Source organism: Salvelinus sp. IW2-2015, linkage group LG11 (genome assembly GCF_002910315.2).
Source record: "Salvelinus sp. IW2-2015 linkage group LG11, ASM291031v2, whole genome shotgun sequence".
Classification (NCBI taxonomy): domain Eukaryota; kingdom Metazoa; phylum Chordata; class Actinopteri; order Salmoniformes; family Salmonidae; genus Salvelinus; species Salvelinus sp. IW2-2015.
The window spans coordinates 33375692-33399063 of record NC_036851.1 but is presented as its reverse complement, the minus strand read 5'-3'; the positions used below and the strand labels follow the sequence as shown (position 1 = coordinate 33399063).

The 23372-nt window shown below is 41.8% G+C and overlaps 1 protein-coding gene across 1 annotated transcript; it reads right to left on the bottom strand.

Moving 5' to 3' along the window:
* Positions 1-293: 293 nt before the first annotated feature.
* On the bottom strand, positions 294-21875 carry LOC111970236 (mitochondrial proton/calcium exchanger protein). The gene is made up of 11 exons (XM_023996858.2): positions 21628-21875; positions 18644-18777; positions 18176-18291; positions 17808-17890; positions 17415-17601; positions 16851-16952; positions 16299-16451; positions 15771-15867; positions 2208-2336; positions 1628-2010; positions 294-1552 (listed from the first exon to the last, which is right to left on the bottom strand). The coding sequence occupies exons 1-11, from the start codon at positions 21747-21749 to the stop codon at positions 1373-1375; spliced, it is 1686 nt and encodes a 561-aa protein (XP_023852626.1). The 5' UTR covers positions 21750-21875; the 3' UTR covers positions 294-1372.
* Between the last annotated feature and the right edge of the window lie 1497 nt (positions 21876-23372).

Below are 23372 nucleotides of genomic sequence, written 5' to 3'. Positions count from 1 at the left end.
ATAGTTAGATGATAAACAGAAATATGTGTACAGAGACGATAATCAGGTTCAGAGGCCTTTTCCTCCCAATACTGCAGCAAGTGTCACTTACACSCACTGAGACTATGTTCATTTGGAGAGGTGGGTTTGGATGTTAATATGTAAATATTATTGAGCCCTTAGATTAGATTTATTGGTGAACTCAACATTCTTTGATTTAACTTAAGGCTTAAACAAGCAACAATAATTTACAAGCAACAATCATTTGCATAACTGTTACTTGAGGCAATTACTTAGGTAACAATGACAAATGATCATCTCCCAATGTTTTATTTTTTTATACAGTATGTATGTCATATTAAAACACTAAATTCTTTGACAACGGAGTTTTGGATAATTTAACTTTTTTTTTTTTTAAGAAAACATCATCAGATGTTACTGGGTATGAATGTTGAAAAGAAAGGTGTTTGGATGARTAAGAAATCAGGGTGAATCAAGGACATTTCATTTTCTGCATCCCAAAAGGCCTTCAATATCCTATATAATGAACTACTTTTGACCAGGGCCCATATGGCTCTGGTTAAAGGTGGTGCTCTATAGAGGAAATAGAATGCAATTTGGGATGCACACATTATTACCATGAGGTACCTAAACTGTAACCTCCTGCCTCACAAGCATTAAACAACCTCAGTTTGTTATGTTGAACAGAAAATTATTTATTTTGTTAAATCTCAATAAATGTTATTTTATTGTTTTAAAAATCTTGTGGCCCCATTTGTTGCACTCCTTTTGAGGATATCCATTTTGACGGAGCATAAGAGTCAAATGTACGATAAGGCTGAATAAGCCTTCGTCATTCGAATGCTGCCAGCAATTAGGGAACTAATAGAAAAGCACTAAGTCCAAACAGACATTCCCACTCTCCCCCCAATATCACCACCACCATCATCACCGCCGTCAAGTTGTTTGTTCCTTCCAGTTCTGTGCTGAGTGCTAATCCTGTACAAACGATGCTTGCATGACTCACCTGTATCTGTGATGTCACCCTCTTTTCACTCCATGTGAGTCTGCGCACCCCCCACCCCCCCACCACCATGATGAGATAGCAGACTAAATATAGGGAGATATAGCTGCCAATCTGGTGGCTCGTTGAGGAGTTCTGCTGTGTGCTTTTGCATCGCTGCGTTGATTGTGAAAGACAAAGGCAGCATCCCAAATAGCACCCTATGATATAGTGTACTACTTTTGACCAGGGCCCATGGCGCAAATTACTGATCACTGTGGCAACAAAATAACCCTCTGGGAAAAGACTTGTTGAATCAACATTGTTTCCATGTCATTTCAACCACAAAAAATCTATGCGATGATGTTGAATCAACGTGGAACCAGAGTTTTAGCTGATGTGTGTGTGGAGATGGCGCAGGAAGTCCCCCCTGGTGGTGGTGTAGCCAGGGAACACAGCATTGCAGAAGTCACACACCTGAGACTGCATTGCCACCTCTGACATCAGCATCATTCCCCCGGTCTGGCTCAGGAACTCACTGTCCAAGAAGGAGCCACACGCCGAGGGCATCTAAGGAGGGGGTGACTAGTCAAATGATTAAGTCTAATAAAACATTTAAATATGAATTCAAGGGGAGAAACCTACCCGGAACATTTGTCGGGTCGTATCATCACCCCAAAATCGACCTGCTTGCTTCGAGTCCCCAGAGACACTGGAGGGTGCCACCTCTCCATTATTACCCCCAGGTAGATCCAGAGGCCTGAGGGGGGCYGCTTTGAGGACCTCATTCCTTTCTGTCCCTGGATGAGCAAAGTCCAGCCGTAGTCTGCCCAAATCCCCCTCCAGGAGATCAGAGAGTGAGCCAAAGGCTCCAGATAGGACTATACCGCCACGGTGTGCAGCAGGGTTGTGTGTTGGTACCATTGGGGGTTCTGGCCGTGCAGGGAGAGACCCCAGGCCATCCTGGGTGCACTGGACTGGGATTGATGCCATTACGCTGGGTTGTCCATCAGGAACAGGGGCTTCTCCTAAGGAAGGAACCAGATTTTATAAGTCTGTCAAACATCTTGACTGTCTTGTAGCCTACTAGATTAATTTATATTGTATATACAGTACGCACTGAATTCACAGATTTTGGCATTCATCGTAACACAAAAAACCTGCAGAACAGGCATGTATGAGAAGCATATAATTTCTTATCATATAAAAAGGAGATGGGAGTGACCTCGCTGTCTCCTCAGTGTCTCTGTGAGTTGCTGGAGTAGAGCAGCCTGCTTCAGACATAGTGAGCGCAGTCGGAGGAACTCCCTGTACAGCTCTGTGTACGCCTCCTCCATCTCAGCAGCATAGGGATCTTTACAAAGCCATTGAAAAACAGACCCGTACATTACAATGTACATGAAAAATGATCACCTTTGAGTCCAAAAAATAAATGTTGAGGTGGTACTTCTGCTCCCGTGAGTGTAATATACTGTTATGTTATGCTARAGTCAGTTGTGTGCAAGGTCTAGTTTCCCTCCCTCAACTTGAGTCTAAAGAAGGAAGTGATAAGGAAAAAGGGAACCAAGTCGAGGGGAGAGAATGGGGCCCTATCATACAAAACATCTGTGGGGTCTATGTCCAAAGTCAAACACAGAAATCACTGAACACTTTTTACAGTATAACTAAAAATACCTGGCTCTAAATGTACTAAATACAACTGATACCTATCAAACGCCTTTATTTCAGGCATAATAAAATCACATTTGGTTTTTTCCAAGAGGCATATTCTATTTGTGACGAGAATTGTAAACTGTACAGGAACTCATACCACTTCATAAAACAGAAAGCATTCATAACATAACAGGAAAATACMGTCAATTCCATTACATGTGTATGTCTTATACAGGCTTTCTAATAAGGTAATGTAAAAGTTTCATTCATGTTTGATACAGCCAGCCTTCAAATTACCACTTCAATCACATGTTGAAGTGTATATGATTATTGTGAAAACTTATTAGAGCTGTATTTGAAAACCTGCATATACTATTGATTTTCCATTAAATAACATACTGCAATTGTTGAAAACAAAGCATGTTGTTCCCCTAGCTTCAAACTTTGTTTTCATTGATTGAATTTCTTGTGAGATAAGGTCAACTCTGATAATTTTGGAACAGGCATTTTCAAGACGTGGACGCACTTAAACTGACAAAGGTGAAGATTAATATAACTTACGATCATACGAGTGGTCTTTCTCAATGACACAACGGGAAATCACGTTGAACACGCTTTCATATCTTTCATGTAACGTTATTGAGAAGAGGACTTGTCCTAATGTTGATTGTAGCCTACCAGTGAAACAAAATCAACCCCGAAACAGGAACAGGAAAAGTTGTTCTTCGTAAACTGTTCTTTTGAATACCATTAACCGGATCATTTTTGAACTTTCAATGAGAGGAGCACAACAGAGAAGTTGAGTTGTTGCAGGAAAAAGGCAGAGTATATAAGATAAGGACACGGAACTTCGATATAGTTACGACCGTAAGTTACTTTTTATAGCAGGTTAGGAATCMAATTATCCTAACCTGCTGCGAAAAAGCCACTTCCGGTCGTAGTTGTATCGAAGAGGTGTGTTTTTTAGGGAATCTCGATAAGGATACGCATGTAAAACGACTAACCAACATCTAAAACTGACTTACTTTAACCAATTATGAAATAAAATGTTGGTTTGCAGGTCAGGAGTGTCCTGGGTAAACTTCCTGAAGGCAGTGCGTCGCGTCACTCTGTCAATTGAATTTAAGGTGAGAAAGTCTGTTTGAGGCCTACCAGAGTTAAGCATTATATTGTTAGATTATATGAGTATCTTTATAAAAAATATTCGGATCGAAATTGATCTAATTAGCCTCCTGTACGTCTATATCTGTATAGTAGCCGCAACAGCCATCTGACAAAGAAATGCATATCTCTCTGGTGTTAGGACTAAGCTTCTCTTCCTTTATATAGACCTTTTATATAGATCGATATACAGTACCAGTCAAAAGTTTGGACACACCTAATCATTCAAAGGTTTTTCTTTATTTTTACTATATTCTGCATTGTAGAATAATAGTGAAGCCGTCAAAACAATGAAATAACACATATGGAATCATGTAGTAACCAAAAAAGTGTAAAACAAATCAAACTATATTTGTAACGGAGATGCTGGGAGTCGAGAAGCAAGTGCAGGAGGTGAGTTTAATAATACTATAAACATGGAACGATACAAAAACAAGAGTAGCGCCTGAACATGAAACACAACCAATACTGCCTGGAGAATGGAACTAAGGGAGTGACATATAGGGGAGGTAATCAGTGAAGTGATGGAGTCCAGGTGTGTCACGATGAGGCACAGGTGTGTGTAACGATGGATCCAGGTGTGCGTAATGATGGTAGTCAGAACCAGTGATTAGTAAACCGGCAATGTTGAGTGCCGGGGAGCAGGAGTAGACTTGACAATATTTTAGACTCTTCAAAGTAGCCACCCTTTGCATTCTCTCAACCAGCTTCACCTGGAATGCTTTTCCAACAGTCTTGAAGGAGTTGTTGGCTGCTTTTCCTTCACTCTGTGGTCCAACTCATCCCAAACCACCTCAATTGGGTTGAGGTCGGGTGATTGTGGAGACCGGGTCATCTGATGCAGGACTCCATCACTCTCCTTCTTGGTCAAATAGCCCTTACACAGCCTGGAGGTGTGTTGGGTAATTGTCCTGTTGAAAAACAAATGATAGTCCCACTAAGCGCAAACCAGATGGGATGGCTTATAGCTGCAGAATGCTGTGGTAGCCATGCTGGTTAAGTGTGCCTTGAATTCTAAATAAATCCCTGACGGTGTCACCAGCAAAGCACCCCCACACCTCCTCCGCCGTGCTTCATAGTGGGAACTACACATGCAGAGATTATCCATTCACCATCGACATGACGATTGGAACCAAAAATTTCAAACTTTGACTCATTAGACCAAAGGACAGATTTCCACTGGTCTAATGTCCATTGCGTGTGTTTCTTGGCCCAAGCAAGTCTCTTCTTCTTATTGATGTCCTTTAGTAGTGGTTTCTTTGCAGCAATTTGACCATGAAGGCCTGATTCAGGCACTATCCTCTAAAAAGTTGATGTTGAGATGTGTCTGTTACTTGAACTCTGAAGCATTTATTTGGTCTGCAATTTCTGAGGCTGGTAACTCTAAGGCCAGCATACCGGAGTCACCTCTTCACTGTTGACGTTGAGACTGGTGTTTTGCGGGTACTATTTAATGAAGCTGCCAGCTGAGGACTTGTGAGGTGTCTGTTTCTCAAACTAGATCTCGAATGTACTGTCCTCTTGCTCAGTTGTGCACCGGAGCCTCCCAATCTTTTCTATTCTGGTTAGGGCCAGTTTCTGGCCATTTTGAGCCTGTAATCGAACCCACAAATACTGATGCTCCAGTCTAAAGGCGGKCAGTTTTATTGCTTCTTTAAAATCAGAACAACAGTTGTCAGCTGTGCTAACATAATTGCAAAATGGTTTTCTAATGATCAATTAGCCTTTTAAAATGATACATTTGGATTAGCTAACATAATGTGCCATTGGAACACAGGAGTGATGGTTGCTGATAATGTGCCTCTGTACGCCTATATAGATATTCMATAAAAAAAAAATCTGCTGTTTCCAGCTACAATAGTAATTTACAACATTAAATGTCTACACTGTATTTTTGATCAATTTGATGTTATTTTAATGGACAAAAAAAGTGCTTTTCTTTCAAAAACAAGGACATTTCTAAGTGACCCCAAACTTTTGAACGGTAGTATGTATACAATTAAAATATTAATATTATACAGTGGACATCTAAGCCTAAAGGCCTATGCATGCAATGCCCTGATGCAATTTAATATTCAAATCTCTGAAAGCTGACCCGTGAGGTGGACAATTATAGTTTTAGGAAAGTTTAGGAAAGCAGAAAAAAAAATAGGCTATGAAGTTTAGCATACACTACACATCAAAACACAAGGAAGTGTTTTTGTAATTTCTTATAGCTGTTTAAGGACACGTAAATGTGGCTCATTTGACCAACATCCCTCTGTTATTGATGGCGCTAGTTGCGCCAGGTCAGATCTGAATGCATATGTCTGGTAAATTAAAATCTTCCCTGTCATGTTGTTCGACGCCAAATTTTTCAAGAGGAAACTCAAATGGTATATTGTTTTTATGAAGATTTTAGAATATTGGTATGAAAATCTGTCGCCAATTGGATGGAAACCTAGCTATAGACACCCTAAAGACTAGTCCAATGTCACTTCTTTATGCCTGCACATCAGGATTTACCAGCAGCCCTAAACATCTAAAGAATAAGCTACCAGCAAAACAAGCTTGTAAGAATTATAATTAAAATCCCCCCTCATACTCATCTGGAGGTTGAGAATATTTTTGTCTATCTATGTAAATGTTTTGTATTTACAGTGCATTCTGAAAGTAAACCTTTTCCACATTTTGTMACATTATATCCTTATTCTAAATTGATTCAATATTTTTTCCCCTCATCAATCTACACACAATACCCCATAATGACAATGCAAAAATAGTTTTGGGATTTTTTGCAAATGTATWAAAAAATACTGTAAGTATTCATACCCTTTACTTAGTACTTTGTCTAAGCACCTTTGGCAGTGATTACAGCATGGAGTCTTCTTGGGTACTCTATAAGCTTAGCACACCTGTATTTTGGGAGTTTCTCCCATTCTTCTCTGCAGATCCTCTCAATCTCTTTCAGGTTGGATGGGGAGCGTCGCTGCACAGCTATTTTCAGGTCTATCCAGAGATGTTCGGGCTCTGGCTGGATCACTCAATGACATTCAGAGACTTGTCCCGAAGCCACTCCTGCGTTGTCTTGGCTATGTGCTTAGGGTCGTTGTCCTGTTGGAAGGTGAACCTTCGCCCCAGTCTGAGGTCCTGAGCACTCTGGAGCAGTTTCTCCATCAAGGAGCTCTCTGTACTTTGCTCAGTTCATCTTTGCCTCGATCCTGACAAGTCTCCCAGTCCCTGCCGCTGAAAATAATCCCCACAGCATGATGCTGCTACCACCATGCTTCACCGTAGGGATGGTGCCAGGTTTCCTCCAGACGTGACGCTTGTCATTCAGACCAAAGAGTTCAATCTTGGTTTCATCAAACCAGAGAATCTTGTTTCTCATGGTCTGACTCCTTWAGGTGCCTTTTGGCAAACTCCAAGTGGGCTGTCATGTGCCTTTTACTGAGGTGTGGCTTCCGTCTGGCAACTCTTCCATAAAGGCCTGATTGGTGCTGCAGAGATGGTTGTCCTTCTGGAAGGTTCTTAGTCACCTCCCTGACCAAGGCCCTTCTCCCCCGATTGCTCAGTTTGGCCAGGCGGCCACTGTGTTCTTGGGGACCTTCAATGCTGCAGAATTTTTTGGGGTACCCTTCCCCAGATCGGTGCCTCGACACAATCCTGTCTAGGAGCTCTACGGACCATTCCTTCGACCTCACGGCTTGGTTTTTGCAATGACATGCACTTATTTTTCTATGGTATATTGGCGATCACACAATTTAATGTGCATCCCGCCACCTACTATGAGGGATGGAAACAGGATTCCTCCAAAAAACAAACAAAATAATTTACTAAATAAATAACTAAAAACAGATCTGATCCCTACACAGGCTCAATGAGAACCTGGGAGGGCAGGTCTTCCTGCACCAGTACCACTTGCAAGTCTTCCTTGAGTCCCAAAAACTTTTCTGCTGCAGCCACAATAATGTATAGTTTCTTCAACTGCTTTGAGACTTGCGCYTACAGTTTATAACTGTGGCAATGAACACAAAATATTCCACCTTCTTAACACACAGGGTATCTTTTGTCTGGCAGCAAACATTTACTACCGGCTGCATCACTTGTTGTCTCAATTATTTTAATCACCTCGCATAGGAGATTTGATTGACCGCTCTAACTTTGCCACCTCAAATTCCTTCACCCTTACAGGGCACTCCAGGAACTCAGGATCATGAGACTCACCACAATTGCAACACTGTCATCTTTCTACACACCTTTCTTCAGTATACTCTGTTCGTATGCACACGCTTGAAACATGGTCAAATCCTTTACAATTCTTACACTGCAGTGGTTTGTGGACGAAAGCTCTTACATAACCAAGCTTCACATGCGTAGGTATTTGCTCTTTATCAAAAAACAGGACCGAATTTTATTTTTCTCCATTCACCCAGCGGGTCAGATGCTGGGCACCAACCACTCCAGGAATTCTCTTCAGGTATTCAACTTGAACATCCGTCGTCACCCCTGAGATGACTCCTACTCTAAAGTTCAAAACACAAAACTTCTGTTGTCTGGATTCTTTTAAGGCCCACTGCAATCTCCCACTGTTCTTAAGAAATACAATTAATCAAATTAAGACCACTCCTGGCCTCTCCTACATTTGACACCTCAAACGGATTTCCTCACATACGCATCCTTACTCTTCCTGTCCTCACCGCACCCTCTTCTGGATATTTTGTCAGTCATGCCTTCTTTTGGGTAGTCGAAGATATTCAAACCTGTCCCCCCCAATATTTTGTCAGTCATGCCTTCTTTTGGGTAGTCGAAGATATTCAAACCTGTACCCCCATTACTGTTGCTCTCTATAGCAGCCTTTTCCCAAGAAAAACTGCTGAGCTTTAGAGCAGAACTTGATACATTGTTTTCTGGTTCGTGAATCAAGGGTTTGAAGTAGACAGAGATTGATGAGCATAGATACAGACAAAAGGTTTATAGATCTTGTAGTGTCATACACATGAACACTGTGCTTTTTTTTTTTGATTTACCTTATATTAGGTGAAACTAAATATGCACCTGCATCTTTTGGTTGCAATATGGTTTCCAGTGGTATGCTTGTTATAAATAAATTCAGATAATAAAAAATGTAAACAAATGTCTCAAATTTATTACGGTAGGCCTATATAAATATGCACCTTAGACTGGTGTTCTGACAGACTATCATTTTACAATGCACCATACTTACCAAGTCAAGAAGTTAACTAAAGGGACACTTACATTAACACATAGAAAAATGTCCCATACTATCTCCTTGAAAGTATCAATATACAGCCCCACAGGACATTTATACATTTTGGAAGAGCAAGGTACAACTGGGCTGCATTGGCATATCTGGGAACCCACTTCTATGCTGAACTGGGAACCCACTTCTATGCTGAACACCAGTTGGTAGACTGAAATGTTTGCATGCCAAATAAAAGTTTGAGTGTGTGCGAGCTTCTTCTTTTGAGTCACTTTATCCAGTGCATCTCTTTCCAATTCATTCCACAAGACATATGCGTGACGTCTATTGTGTGTGTGTACGTACACGTGTGATTCCAACCAAATGTGTGACATCAATTGACTGGAATGAATAAAGACATACAGCACAGTAAAAGTCAATGTCATCCATGCACTGAATCATTGATTCTCTACATGGTAACAATTGACCAGTTTAGATCATTCTTTCCCTTTCTGTCCCAAGAAAATGAGATGACAATTGTCGCTGTTCCATTAGACTTTCTCGCCTGAGAGCAATTAATAAATATAATAAAGTCTGGTTGCTGCTGCATGCTTTTGTTCCTCTGGTCAGGAGCTGGGGTAGTTTACTGAGAGCAGGACCATGTTGTGCAGCAGAAGAGATGTCTCTGATTCTAGAAAGCACAGAAAGAGACCCATAAGACAAGGATAGTGAATACTATCGGAGATTCATGAGTGACAATTGGAAAATAAAGAATTAACATTAATGTCAAATTCAATAATTTTCACAGCTCGACAGGCCGTAGCACCATCTGTGGAAGTATACACTTCTAAATATTAATGAAGCTGAAGTTATCATTACTACAGTAAAAAAATGCATTAAAAATTACTTTCAGGTGTTTGTGTGATAAAGAAATTAAATGGCTACTTTCTGGTATAGGCTACTTCAAAGCATTCAACACCATTGTAGCTATGAAATTATATAATGACAGTCTTTTCATTAATCCCCAATAACTGTGAAGTGTAATATCTGTAATTACTATATAATAACCATATTTACCATGTCATTTCTTTTGTAAATACCAGGGCCCAGTTTCCCAAAAGCATCTTAGACTTAAGTTCATCATTAGAATTTTTGAAGGAGCATCGTTAAATCCCCTGACTGTTTCCCCAAAACCATCGTTACTCAAGTTACACTTAAATGCTTGTTATTTACAGACTYCCTTATACCACTTGTAGAACAGCTAAGTGCGATGTTAAATGCTTTTTATGCCCTTCCCCGCCACTTCATAAACTGAAGGAATCCACTAAACATAGAATAAAGCTGTTTGTCTCTCTGACCACTGACAACTTGAGCGAAGTTAACTACAAATACAAAGTTGCAATGTCTTTGAAATTATTACAAACAAGTAACAATTGTGAAAATGGCGCCGACAGATAGTGCAGCCGTGCTTCCAGTTCCTAGGCAACTTTGCAGTACTGTTTTTMTGTGTTATTGCTTACATTATTATCCCTAATTTGTGTGTTATTACATACAGCCGGGAAGAACTTTTGGATATCAGAGGTAACTCACCAGCATTACGACCAGGAATACGACTTTCCCGAATCGGATACTTTGTTCGTACCCCCCAGGGCAATTTAACTGATTCCAGAYGCTGATCCAAAACACAGGCGGAGAAGAGGTATTTGGAGTGGACTTCTAGTCGACTCAGGAGGTGCGCAGACAACTCTCCGCTTCCCGAGTACATTACTCGCTAATGTTCAGTCTCTGCATAATAAAGTTGACGAGCATTTCCTTCCAGAGAGACAGATTGTAACACTCTGTTTCACAGAAACATGGCTCTCTCAGGATATACTGTCTGAGCCTGTACAATCAGTTGGGTTCTCAGTTCATCATGCAGACAGGAATAAGTATCTCTCCGGGAAGAAGGGCAGGGGTGTATGTTTCATGATTAACCACTCATGGTGTGATTGTGATAACATACAGGAACTCAAGTCCTTTTGTTCACCCGACCTAGAATACCTCAAATGCCGAATGTATTACCGCGTCGTGGACACCGACGTCTTGATTCCGGACAAGCTAAATACCTTCTTTGCCCGCTTTGAGGATAACAGTGCCACCGACGCGGCCCTCTACCAAGGACTGTGGGCTGTCCTCCGTGGCCGACGTGAGTAAGACATTTAAGCGTGTTAACCCTCGCAGGGCTGCTGGCCATTGTGTTTACGGACATATTCAATCTCTCCCTATCCCAGTCTGCTGTCCCCACATGCTTCAAGATGTCCAACATTGATTTCTTGGGTACAGGAACAAAGGTAACTGAACTAAATCACCCCGTAGCACTCACTTCTGTCATCATGAAATGCTTTGAGACTAGTCAAGGATCATATCACCTCTGACACCCCAGACCCACTTCAATTTGCTTACCGCACCAATAGATCCACAGACGATGCAATCGCCATCACACTGTACCCTGCACAACCCATCTGGACAAGTGGAATACCTATGTAAGAATGCTGTGCTATAAATCAACACCATTGTACCCTCCAAGCTCATCATTAAGCTCGGGGCCCTGGGTCTGAACCCTGCCCTGTGCAACTGGGTCCTGGACTTCCTGACGGGCCATCCCCAGGTGGTGAAGGTAGGAAACAACACCTCCACTTCACTGATCCTCAACACAGGTGCCCCACAAGGGTGTGTGCTCAGCCCCCTCTTGTACTCCCTGTTCACCCATGACTGCGTGGCCACTCACGCCTCCAACTCAATCATCAAGTTTGCAGATGACAACAGTAGTAGGCCTGATTACCAACAATGACGACACAGCGTACAGGGAGGTGGTGATGGCCCTGGCAGTGTAGTGCCAGGAAAATAACCTCTCACTCAATGTCAACAAAACCAAGGAGCTGATCGTGGACTTCAGGAAACAGCAGAGGGAGCACCCCCCCCATCCACAGAAGGTGGAAAGCTTCAGGTTCCTCGGCGTATACATCACTGACAAACTGAAATGATCCACCCACACAGACAGTGTGGTGAAGGCACAACAGCGTCTCTTTGGCTTGGCACTTAAAGATAAACTTCTCCTTAATGCAACCGCTGTGTCAGGTTTCAAAAAAGCTTTACGGCGAAAGCACACCATGCGATAATCCGAGTACAGCGCACAGCCACCAAAACAAACCATACAGATACCAGCCAAGTTGTGAAGTCAACAAAAGTCAGAAATAGCGTTATAAATATTAATTTACCTTTGATCTTCATCGGAATGCACTCCCAGGAATCCCAGTTCCACAATAAATGATTGTTTTGTTCGATAAAGTCCATCTTTATGTCCAAATACCTCCTTTTTGTTTGCACGTTTAGTTCACGAATCCAAAATGCAAAGCGGGCGGCATTAATCCAGAACTAAGTCAAAAAAGTTCATAAAGTTCGTAGAAACATGTCAACATTTTTTTTTTTACATTTGATCATTTAGCAGACGCTCTTATCCAGAGCGACTATACAGTAGAGTGCATACATTTATTACATTTTTTTTACATACTGAGACAAGGATATCCCTACCGCCAAACCCTCCCTAACCCGGGCGACACTATGCCAATTGTGGTCGCCCCACGGATTCTCCGGTTGCGGCCGGCTGCGACAGAAGCCTGGGCGCGAACCCAGAACTTCTGGGTGGCGCAGCTAGCACCGCGATGCAGTGCCCTAGACCACTGCGCCACCCGGAAGACGATGTATATAATCAATCTTTAGGATGTTTTTATCATAAATCTTCAATAATATTCCAACCGGACAATTCAGTTGTCATTAGAAAGGAAACGACCGTCCGCTCACGCCACTCCCGGACTAAACTAAAGGCTTTCAGCCGACCACTTGGTGAAACAGCTCTCCCCTTTCACAATAGAAGCCTGAAACAACTTTCTAAAGACTGTTGACATCTACTGGAAGCCTTAGGAAGTGCAATCTGACCCCATTTACACTGGATAGGCAATACACAAAACTACAAACCTCAGATTTCCCACTTCCTGGTTGGATTTTTCTCAGGTTTTTGACTGCCATATGAGTTCTGTTATACTCAGACATTTTTTAACAGTTTTGGAAACTTTAGTGTTTTCTAGCTTCGGACCTGAGTAACAGGCAGTTTACTCTGGGCACCTTATTCATCCAAGCTACTCAGTACTGCCCCCCTTCCCAAAGAAGTTAACCTCTCTGGGTTAGGAGGCAGTATTTTGACCCGGATGAAAAGCGTGCCCAAAGTAAACTGCCTGTTACTCAGCCCAGAAGCTAGATATGTATATAATTGGTAGTTTTAGATGAAAGTATTCTGTGAGTATAACAGAGCTGATATGGCAGGCAAAACCCCAAAGACAAACCATCCCTCAAAAAACAAATTCAGCTTACCACTATTTCAAGGCTAGTACTATAATTATAAGCCCAAGTCCTCACAATTTGCAGTTCCTAGGCTTCCACTAGATGTCCAACAGTCTTTAGAAAGAGTTATGCTGGTTTTTGAAAAATGACCCGGAAATTGTAGTTTTTCTAGGTGACTCCATTTTGGCTGTAGTGTTTCAAGCGAGTGGAAGAAGGCACGTTCTTTCTTATTTATCTCGGTAATGAACATGCTATTCTCATCTTAAATTTTATAGTTTATTTGTGTATTGGATACCTAAGATTTGATTATAAACGTTGTTTGACTTGTTGAAATGTACGTTAATGTTTGGGATTCATTTTGTATGCATTTTGATGGAGGGAAACTGATGGATATATTGACTGAACGCACCAGCTAAACTGAGTTTTATGGATATAAAGGACATTATCGAACAAAAAGACCATTTGTGATGTAACTGGGACCTTTGAGTGCCAACAGAAGAAGATCAAAGGTAAGCATTTTTTATATTGCTATTTCTGACATGTGTCACACTGCCTGGTTGAAATATGATTTCAATGTGTTTTTATGCGGTGCTGTCCTCAGATATCATGTTTGCTTTCGCCGTAAAGCTTTTTGAAATCTGACATGCGACTGGATTAACAAGAAGGAAGCTATTTTGATGATGTATAACACATATATTTTCAGAATGTTAAAATTTGAATTTAGTATTTTGAATTTCGCGCTCTGCAATTTCACTGGATTGTCTGGCCAGTGGACGCTACCGTCTCACATACCCGAAGAGAGGTTAAAATCCTTAAACTTTTTTACAGATGCACAATTGAGAGCATCCTGTCGAGCTGTATCGCCGCCTGGTACTGCACCGCCTGCAACCGCAGGGCTCTCCAGAGGGTAGTGCGGTCTGCCCAACACATCACCGGGGGCAAACTACCTGCCCTCCAGGACACCTACAGCACAGGAAGGCCAAAAAGAAATCAAGGACAACAACCACCCAAGCCACTGCCCGTTCACCCCGCTTTCATCCAGAAGGCGAGGTTATCAAAGCTGGGACCGAGAGACTGAAAAACAGCTTCTATCTCAAAGCKATCAGACTGTTAAACAGCCATCAGTAGCACCTTAGAGGCTGCTGCCCTATATACAGACTTGAATTCACTGGTCACTTTAATAATGTTTACATATTTTGCATTAATCATCTCATATGTATATACTGTATCTTAGTCTATGCTGCTCCGACATTGCTCATCCAAATATTTATACATTCTTGATTCCATTCCTTTACTTTGGATTTGTGTGTATTGTTAGATATTACTGCACTGCTGGAGCCAGAAACGAGCATTTCGCTACACCCACATCTACTAAACACGTACAGTGGGGAGAACAAGTATTTGATAACCTGCAAAATCGGCAGTGTTTCCTACTTACAAAGCATGTAGAGGTCTGTAATTTTTATCATAGGTACACTTCAACTGTGAGAGACTGAATCTAAAACAAAAATCCAGCAAATCACATTGTATGATTTTTAAGTAATAGATTTTGCATTTTATTGCATGACATWAGTATTTGATACATCAGAAAAGCAGAACTTAATATTTGATTTGATTTCAATATGACTGAAATATAATGTTCAGTCATTTGAGTTATTTTTTGCAAATTGTAGGCTACACTGTAAAAAACATTTTTGAAGTATGTAACAAAATGTGCCAAATCTGTGATATAGTACATTATTACAGGGTAAGCATAAAAATAAGCTGCCTAAATATTTGCAACCATATAAGTGGTATCTCTCTAGGAGCTGATCCGTCATCATTATTGTGGAATAATTGCAATGTTAAGGTTAGATTTTAATGGAGATAGCTGGTCTTAGAGAAGCACGGTCTGYGAGAAGCACGGTCTTTCGATCCTATCAGTATCGACACATGCTCCAACGAACGTTCTTTCTGCGCAGTGTTTTGGGAAACGCATGTTACATCTTCGGCTGTTGTAGGAACGATGCATCTTTAAAACCCTCATATYCCTAGGTTCCATCGCTATCGGGAAACCGGGCCCAGGTCAATAGCATAATGCTGTATAGCAGGTGCACTGTGAAAGCCAGGATGTGCCATGATAAAAGTAGAGTGTATAGAGCAAACTGGCATTGTGAACCAAGCCGTCATAAATATGACAGCAAGCAATCCCCGTTGTGTAAAACAGATCTGGGTTCAAATACTTTTTGAAGTCTTTCAAATATATTTGAGTGATTGCTTTAGCCCGCCTTGCGTGCCACGGGAGGGGTTTGCACTTTAGCGACAATTCTATTGGTTCCATCGCYCCAGGCAAGCTCAATTGAAAACCCCAAATATATGAAATTATTTAAAATAGTATTTGAACCCAAGTCTGCCTGTAAGTAAAACGTGTCAGACCTGTGAGCTGGGTAGACAGCTGAAGCCACTGGAGGAGCCACTCTCGACACTGGCTACTGGTGAGGCTACTGGGATTGAGACCCCGCAGATAGCAGGCCTGGGGAAGTGGAGGGAGGAAGAGAAGCAGTGTATCACGCTTAAGATAAAACATTTCCCTTGTAAATTTGTAATTCTGATTTACCAAAGATTATTATGTATGTTTATTTTTTGTGCCATAAACCATACACTGGAGGATCAGCTAGCAGTTCCAACTGCTCTCTTATTTAGAATATAGTGCTACACCGGAGTTGTAGGTTTGCTTACTGCATCGGACACATCTACTGAATACAAATTCTGCTTTGGGTAAAGGCATTTGCTTATTGATTTCTATCTAAAAATGACAGTGTTGAGACCCCTGACTTCTCTGATTGTCACTTGCTATTCCATTCCAACCCATTTGTATAGAGGGAGTACCGTGTTGACTTTATTTAGATCTTTAAATGGTAGTCTTGAGATGGGATTATATGGAGGTGTTGTGGGGAACCTGACCTCTCTAATCTCTGAGTCAGTGAGTTGGCCCTGTCCCAGTGTGTCTAGAGCCTGATCCAAGTAAAGCAGGTCCAGGGCTTTGACCCTCAGCCGTCGCCGGAGCAGGAACCCAGGGAGCCAGGGGTTCAGCAAGAGGTGGGAGCACAGCAGCCTCTGAGAGAGGGAACAATGGAATTAGAAGAGGATAAGAATACAGGAAGGGGGAAAGAAATGGGAAGAGGAAGCATGGGGAAAAATAAAGATCAGGAAAGAAAGAAAGAGAAGTGTAGAGAGGAATAAATGGGGAGAAAGAGTGAGAAAGACACCTGTCAGATGAATCATCCATGTGAATTGAATCCCCAAACAAATCAAAAAGGGTTAAAATAACCTGAAGCATATTGTGAAACCCAAGACCAAACACAGATGAAACAAAACTATTTTTATACAGGAATGACCCTCACTCTCCTAATCTGCTCTCTCCAAGTTTCTTATAAAACACAATTGCATAACGATATGAAATGCGATGCTCTTTACAAGCAGAGGCCCACTGAAATAAACACCAAAAATCCTTACCATGTGACCAGAGTCCATGCCTGTTAATCCCAGTGGTTGTCCGGAAAACACGCCTCTCACTGCACTGATGTCTTTCACACTGGGGTGAGCCCCACTCTGCACCTGCATAACAAACATTTCAAATCACCCCTCCCATTCTGCAGATACACASCAACTGTACCAGGCAGGACAGGTTACACTGCATTCTCCACACAAAAAACACCCACTTACAGTCTTGTACTCTTTCATAACACAAAAGGCCTCAACCAATCACTGGTGTGAGAAGTTATCACACTGTATTATTAGCATGATATGGGTGTGGACCTTTCCCTTTAGCCATTAACACAATTTCTCACTGATCATCTATGTAATGATAATTAGTAAACACAGAWTTGTATAGCTGGGATAACCCTTAGATGATCTGTAATATTTACATACACTGACAGTCTGGTTATGCATTTCAAAATTGTGATGAATCATTACCTAAAGTATAGGCTTAGAATAAAATAAATGCATGGCAACTGTTTGAAATGTCCGTGTTAAATTAACAAACATGCTCAGAGTTTAAAGAGCTAAATGATTAACCTTGCTGATAAGAGTAAGCAGATGGCTGCGGAGGGTCCACTCTTTGATGTGAGGTATTGACCAGGCCACACCCTTCAGGATGTTCTCACGGTATCGGCATCTCTGCTCGTGGTACAACCTCTGGAAGTCCTGCTGCTGCTGCGGAGTCCACAGGTGACGAATCAGGAGCTGCCTAGGAAACAGGCACCTACCGAGGAGAGGGGACACATATCAGATTAGGGGTTGGAGGTAACCCATCATTCACCACTCATTTAARACCCCCCCCAAAAAAGGCATTTTGGAAGCATGCATGACTCCCCTAAATGGACTTAATTTSCACTCTTTTCAATCAGTCTCTTAAAACTGTTAGCAAATGATAGTCAATATCAGGTTGGTTGATTCACAACAACTCACATAAGAGTGAAAACCAAAATGATGGCAAAAGGCGGGATAGATATTATCACCAGCGGAATGGCTTTTATCATGTCTTTGCGAAACTGCAAGAAAAAGATAGCGAAAGAGGTAGACAGAAAGAGAGCATTACATTTGAATATTTTATCACGTTCTCTGCTGTAGAGTTTATGACAGTCATAAACTGCCTCTATGATATGTGCATCCCAAATGGCACCGTATTCCCTATAGTTAACTACTTTTGGCTAGAGGCCCTAGTCAAAAGTAGTGCACTATGTAGGGGATACAGTGCCATTTGGGACACAGTCAATGTGTCTACTGCACAAAATGTATGGCTGCCAGGGTGGAACTGCAAAGTGTGACTCACTGACCAGAATGATGGTCTCCATCTCACGGTAGGGCAGCTCTTTGAGTGAAACATCTTGAGTGAGCATTTTCATCCTTATCCTCTTCGTTTCCCTCACATCGTGTACCATGAGCTGAAATCCTGAACACAAAAACATATTGCAAAAATGCTTCATGGTATTGCCTCAAAGAAAAACACAAATACACTTTGGGCAGCACAATCTAGCGGGAAAGGGGCTATCCAATTCCAACAGGAAAATGTTACAGCTGTAGACTGTCTATGGAGAAGTTGCACTGAGGTAACTAAGAAGTAGCTTGGTTGTTGCGTAGGGTTGCTTGCAACCTATGCATGTAAGTAATAATACATTATTTCTCGGGGGTGCTAAGCCTGTTCTTGAGGGGGCTTCAGCACCGTCAAACCCCTCCCTGGAGCTGCCCATGAGAAGTTGTCAGTTAGGCATTAGAGGGTGTTGTTTTGGTTAGGGGGTACTTACCTTTCACAAAGGTGGTATAAAGGATGTAGAGGCGGGGGAATCGATGTTCAAGGAATTTCTCATACCTCTCACTGGCTCTCTGAAATATGCCTTGTCTGCCCTGAGATAACGAGTAGTGCCTGCAGGATAATACACTATACAAGAGAGAGGGATATCAGATTTAGAGACAAATTACATAAAAAACACCTTGTGACATTGTGTTTTTGTTAGTCTCTCCCCCCATCATCCCAGTGTTCATAAAATAATTTGGTTCTGGGTTTCAAGATTATGTTTTTGTATACAGTGGGGAGAACAAGTATTTGATACACTGCCGATTTTGCAGGTTTTCCTACTCACAAAGCATGTAGAGGTCTGTAATTTTTATCATAGGTACACTCTCAAACTTGAAGAGCGGAAATGCTAAAACATAATCAGACATCACATTGTATGATTTTTAAGTAATTAATTTGCATTTTATTGCATGACATAAGTATTTGATACATCAGAAAAGCAGAACTTAATATTTGGTACAGAAACCTTTGTTTGCAATTACAGAGATCATACATTTCCTGTAGTTCTTGACCAGGTTTGCACACACTGCAGCAGGGATTTTGGCCCCCTCCATACAGACCTTCTCCAGATCCTTCAGGTTTCGGGCTGTCGCTGGGCAATACGGACTTTCAGCTCCTCCAAAGATTTTCTATTGGGTTCAGGTCTGGAGACTGGCTAGGCCACTCCAGGACCTTGAGATGCTTCTTACGGAGCCACTCCTTAGTTGCCCTGGCTGTGTGTTTCGGGTCGTTGTCATGCTGGAAGACCCAGCCACGGCCCATCTTCAATGCTCTTACTGAGGGAAGAAGGTTGTTGGCCAAGATCTCGCGATACATGGCCCATCCATCCTCCCCTCAATACGGTGCAGTCGTCCTGTCCCCTTTGCAGAAAAGCATCCCCAAAGAATGATGTTTCACCTCCATGCTTCACGGTTAGGATGGTGTTCTTGGGGTTGTACTCATCCTTCTTCCTCCAAACACGGCGAGTGGAGTTTAGACCAAAAATCTCTATTTTTGTCTCATCAGACCACATGACCTTCTCCCATTCCTCCTCTGGATCATCCAAGAGTGTCATTGGCAAACTTCAGACGGGCCATGACATGCGCTGGCTTGAGCAGGGGGACCTTGCGTGCGCTGCAGGATTTTAATCCATGACGGCGTAGTGTGTTACTAATGGTTTTCTTTGAGACTGTGGTCCCAGCTCTCTTCAGGTCATTGACCAGGTCCTGCCGTGTAGTTCTGGGCTGATCCCTTACCTTCCTCATGATCATTGATGCCCCACGAGGTGAGATCTTGCATGGAGCCCCAGACCGAGGGTGATTGACCGTCATCTTGAACTTCTTCCATTTTCGAATAATTGCACCAACAGTTGTTGCCTTCTCACCAAGCTGCTTGCCTATTGTCCTGTAGCCCATCCAGCCTTGTGCAGGTCTAAAATGTAGCCCTGATGTCCTTACACAGCTCTCTGGTCTTGGCCATTGTGGAGAGGTTGGAGTCTGTTTGAGTGTGTGGACAGGTGTCTTTTATACAGGTAACGAGTTCAAACAGGTGCAGTTAATACAGGTAATGAGTGGAGAACAGGAGGGCTTCTTAAAGAAAAACTAACAGGTCTGTGAGAGCCAGAATTCTTACTGGGTGGTAGGTGATCAAATACTTATGTCATGCAATAAAATGCAAATTTATTACTTAAAAATCATACAATGTGACTTGCTGGATTTTTGTTTTAGATTCCTTCTCTCATAGTTGAAGTGTACCTATGATACAAATTACAGACCTCTACATGCTTTGTAAGTAGGAAAACCTGCAAAATCGGCAGTGTATCAAATACTTGTTCTCCCCACTGTATATATCCCATGTGATGTTTTGTAGTTGTATGAGGACAGGGAAGAGTTTAGGACACCTAAGCGTATAAGGTTTCAGTGGAAATGTAATAGATTTCTGTTGACAAGTCTGCTTAACCTCTGGATGCAGCATAATGTGCTAGCCTGCAGATGTCTCCTAAAATCAGGGAAAGAATTATCAATTTGGATGTGGTTATATGTTGTGAAATATGATGACTTTGACAGTGGTCTTTGCTCTTTCACGTGCACCTGCCGCAGGGGGGGGAAAATCACAAAATATAACAGGAAGGCAAATGTATTTGGTTACATTGTCACCGTTTAAACAGTGCTGTTCTCAGGCATAAACGGCATAACTGTCCGTTCTGCTTGTTAGTCACTGACAGTCACTCAATTAGCCCATGTCAGCTGACATTTTATAGATAGCTGGCTAGACTAACTTACCTAGCAATCGATTTTGTTAGTCACTTTAAAATCACATATCATAATAACATGGCATAAGTCATGGAAAAACGTGTAGAAAGCAGGAAATTAGCTTTACATTTTTCTCGTCATCCCATGGCAAAATGTGTAGAATTACAGAATTTGCTTTAAAACCGCAAAATGTTCACTCTGCCCCATGGGAAAATGTGTAGAATTGCAGAAAATGTTTTCTAACCCCATGGCGAGGCACTCCCCCCTCGCTTACCAAAATGGTTTCCACTAGCTTCTATAGGCATAAAGTCAGATTTCATACACAAAAACTAAATGAGCACATAACAAAATATTCTTTCTGGTCTTAATACGGTTAGGCTTAGCCATAAAGTTAGCAGTGTGGTTAAGGTTAGGTTTTAAATCAAATTTTAATTAGATATAGAAGACCGGAGTTTATGCCTTTGTGGCTATAGAAGCTAACGTTAGTACCGACCACCAGAAACTGCCCGGCGTTTAAGACGAGAAGGCTGCATGCCAATGCTGTTAGCGACATTGTTTATTTCGCGTGCTTGCAACATTAGAATGATCACTGTTAGCCCTAGCTGGAAAGACAAGAGAGAATAACCAACGACAATTACCGACAAAACATTTCGAGTAGGCTAGCTACTCTCCATCTTCCAGTGACATTCGAGTTATTCAGTACCTTAATCTGGAGTAGGCTAATATTGGAGTGTATGTCGACACGGTTGAGATCCCTTGAAATGGATAACTGCATCGTATTTTCGTTGTAACACAGCATTGGACCCCTCTCTTGCACAGCGCCATGGTGGTTTTTACACTGCAGGGTGCGTCAATGAGGGGGTTCGATTAATCCCGCCCGGGCGCCCGTATTGGCGTGTTTTGCGTCGGCTGAATGTTGATTGCATTTGATTTAGAACCGGGCTGCCTCCCGGTCGACTCAAGAGTAAAGTATTTACGCGCGTGTTGTAATTAGTAGGATTCAGTGTTTCGCCATTCAAACGTGATTGTCTTCATTGGGAAGGCTTGAATTCATTTCAAGGCGCTTTATTGGCATGGGAAACATGTTAACATTGCCAAAGCAAGTGAGGTAGATAATATACAAAAGTGAAACAAACAATAAAAATGAACAGTAAACATTACACTCTCAGAAGTTCCAAATGAATAAAGACATTTCAAATGTCATATTATGTTTAAATACAGTGTTGTAATGATGTGCAAATGGTTAAAGTACAAAAGGGAAAATAAATAAACATAAATATGGGTTGTATTTACAATGGTGTTTGTTCTTCACTGGTTGCCCTTTTCTTGTAGCAACAGGTCACACATCCTGCTGCTATGATGGCACACTGGTATTTCACCCAGTAGATATGGGAGTTTATCAAAATCTGGTTTGTTTTCAAATTCTTTGTGGATCTGTGTAATCTGAGGGAAATATGCGTCTCTAATATGGTCATACGTTTGGCAGGAGGTTAGGTAGTGTAGCTCAGTTTCCACCTCATTTTGTGGGCAGRGTGCACATAGCCTGTCTTCTATTGAGAGCCTGGTCTGCCTACGGCGGCCTTTCTCAATAGCAAGGCTATGCTCACTGAGTCTGTACATTGTCAAAGCTTTCCTTAAGTTTGGGTCAGTCACAGTGGTCAGGTATTCTGCCACTGTGTACTCTCTCTTTAGGGCCAAATAGCATTCTAGTTTGCTCACTTTTTTGTTAATTCTTTCCAATGTGTCAAGTAATTGTCTTTTTGTTTTCTCATGATTTGGTTGGGTCTAATTGTGTTGCTGACCTGGGGCCTAATTCGGCTCTGTATGCATTATTTGGTGTTTTACGTTGTACACTGAGGATATTTTTGCTGAATTCTGCATGCAGAGTCWCAATTTGGTGTTTGTCCCATTTTGTAAATTCTTGGTTGGTGAGCGGACCCCAGACCTCAACCATAAAGGGCAATGGGTTTCTATAACTGATTCAAGTATCTTTAGCCAGATCCTAATTGGTATGTCAAATTTTATGTTCCTTTTGATGGCATTGAACGCCCTTCMTGCCTTGTCTCTCAGATCGTTCACAGCTTTGTGGAAGTTACCTGTGGCGCTGATGTTTAGGCCAAGGTATGTATAGTTTTTGTGTGCTCTAGGGCAACGGTGTCTTGATTGAATTTGTATTTGTGGTCCTGGCGACTGGACCTTTTTTGGAACACCGTTATTTTGGTCTTACTGAGATTTACTGTCATTGCCCAGGTCTGGCAGAATCTGTGCAAAAAAATCTAGGTGCTGCTCTAGGCCCTCCTTGGTTGGTGACAGAAGCACCAGATCATCAGCAAACAGTAGACATTTGACTTCAGATTCTAGTAAGGTGAGGCTGGGTGCTGCAGACTGTTCTAGTGCCCTCGCCAATTTGTTGATATATATGTTGAAGAGGGTGGGACTTAAGCTGCA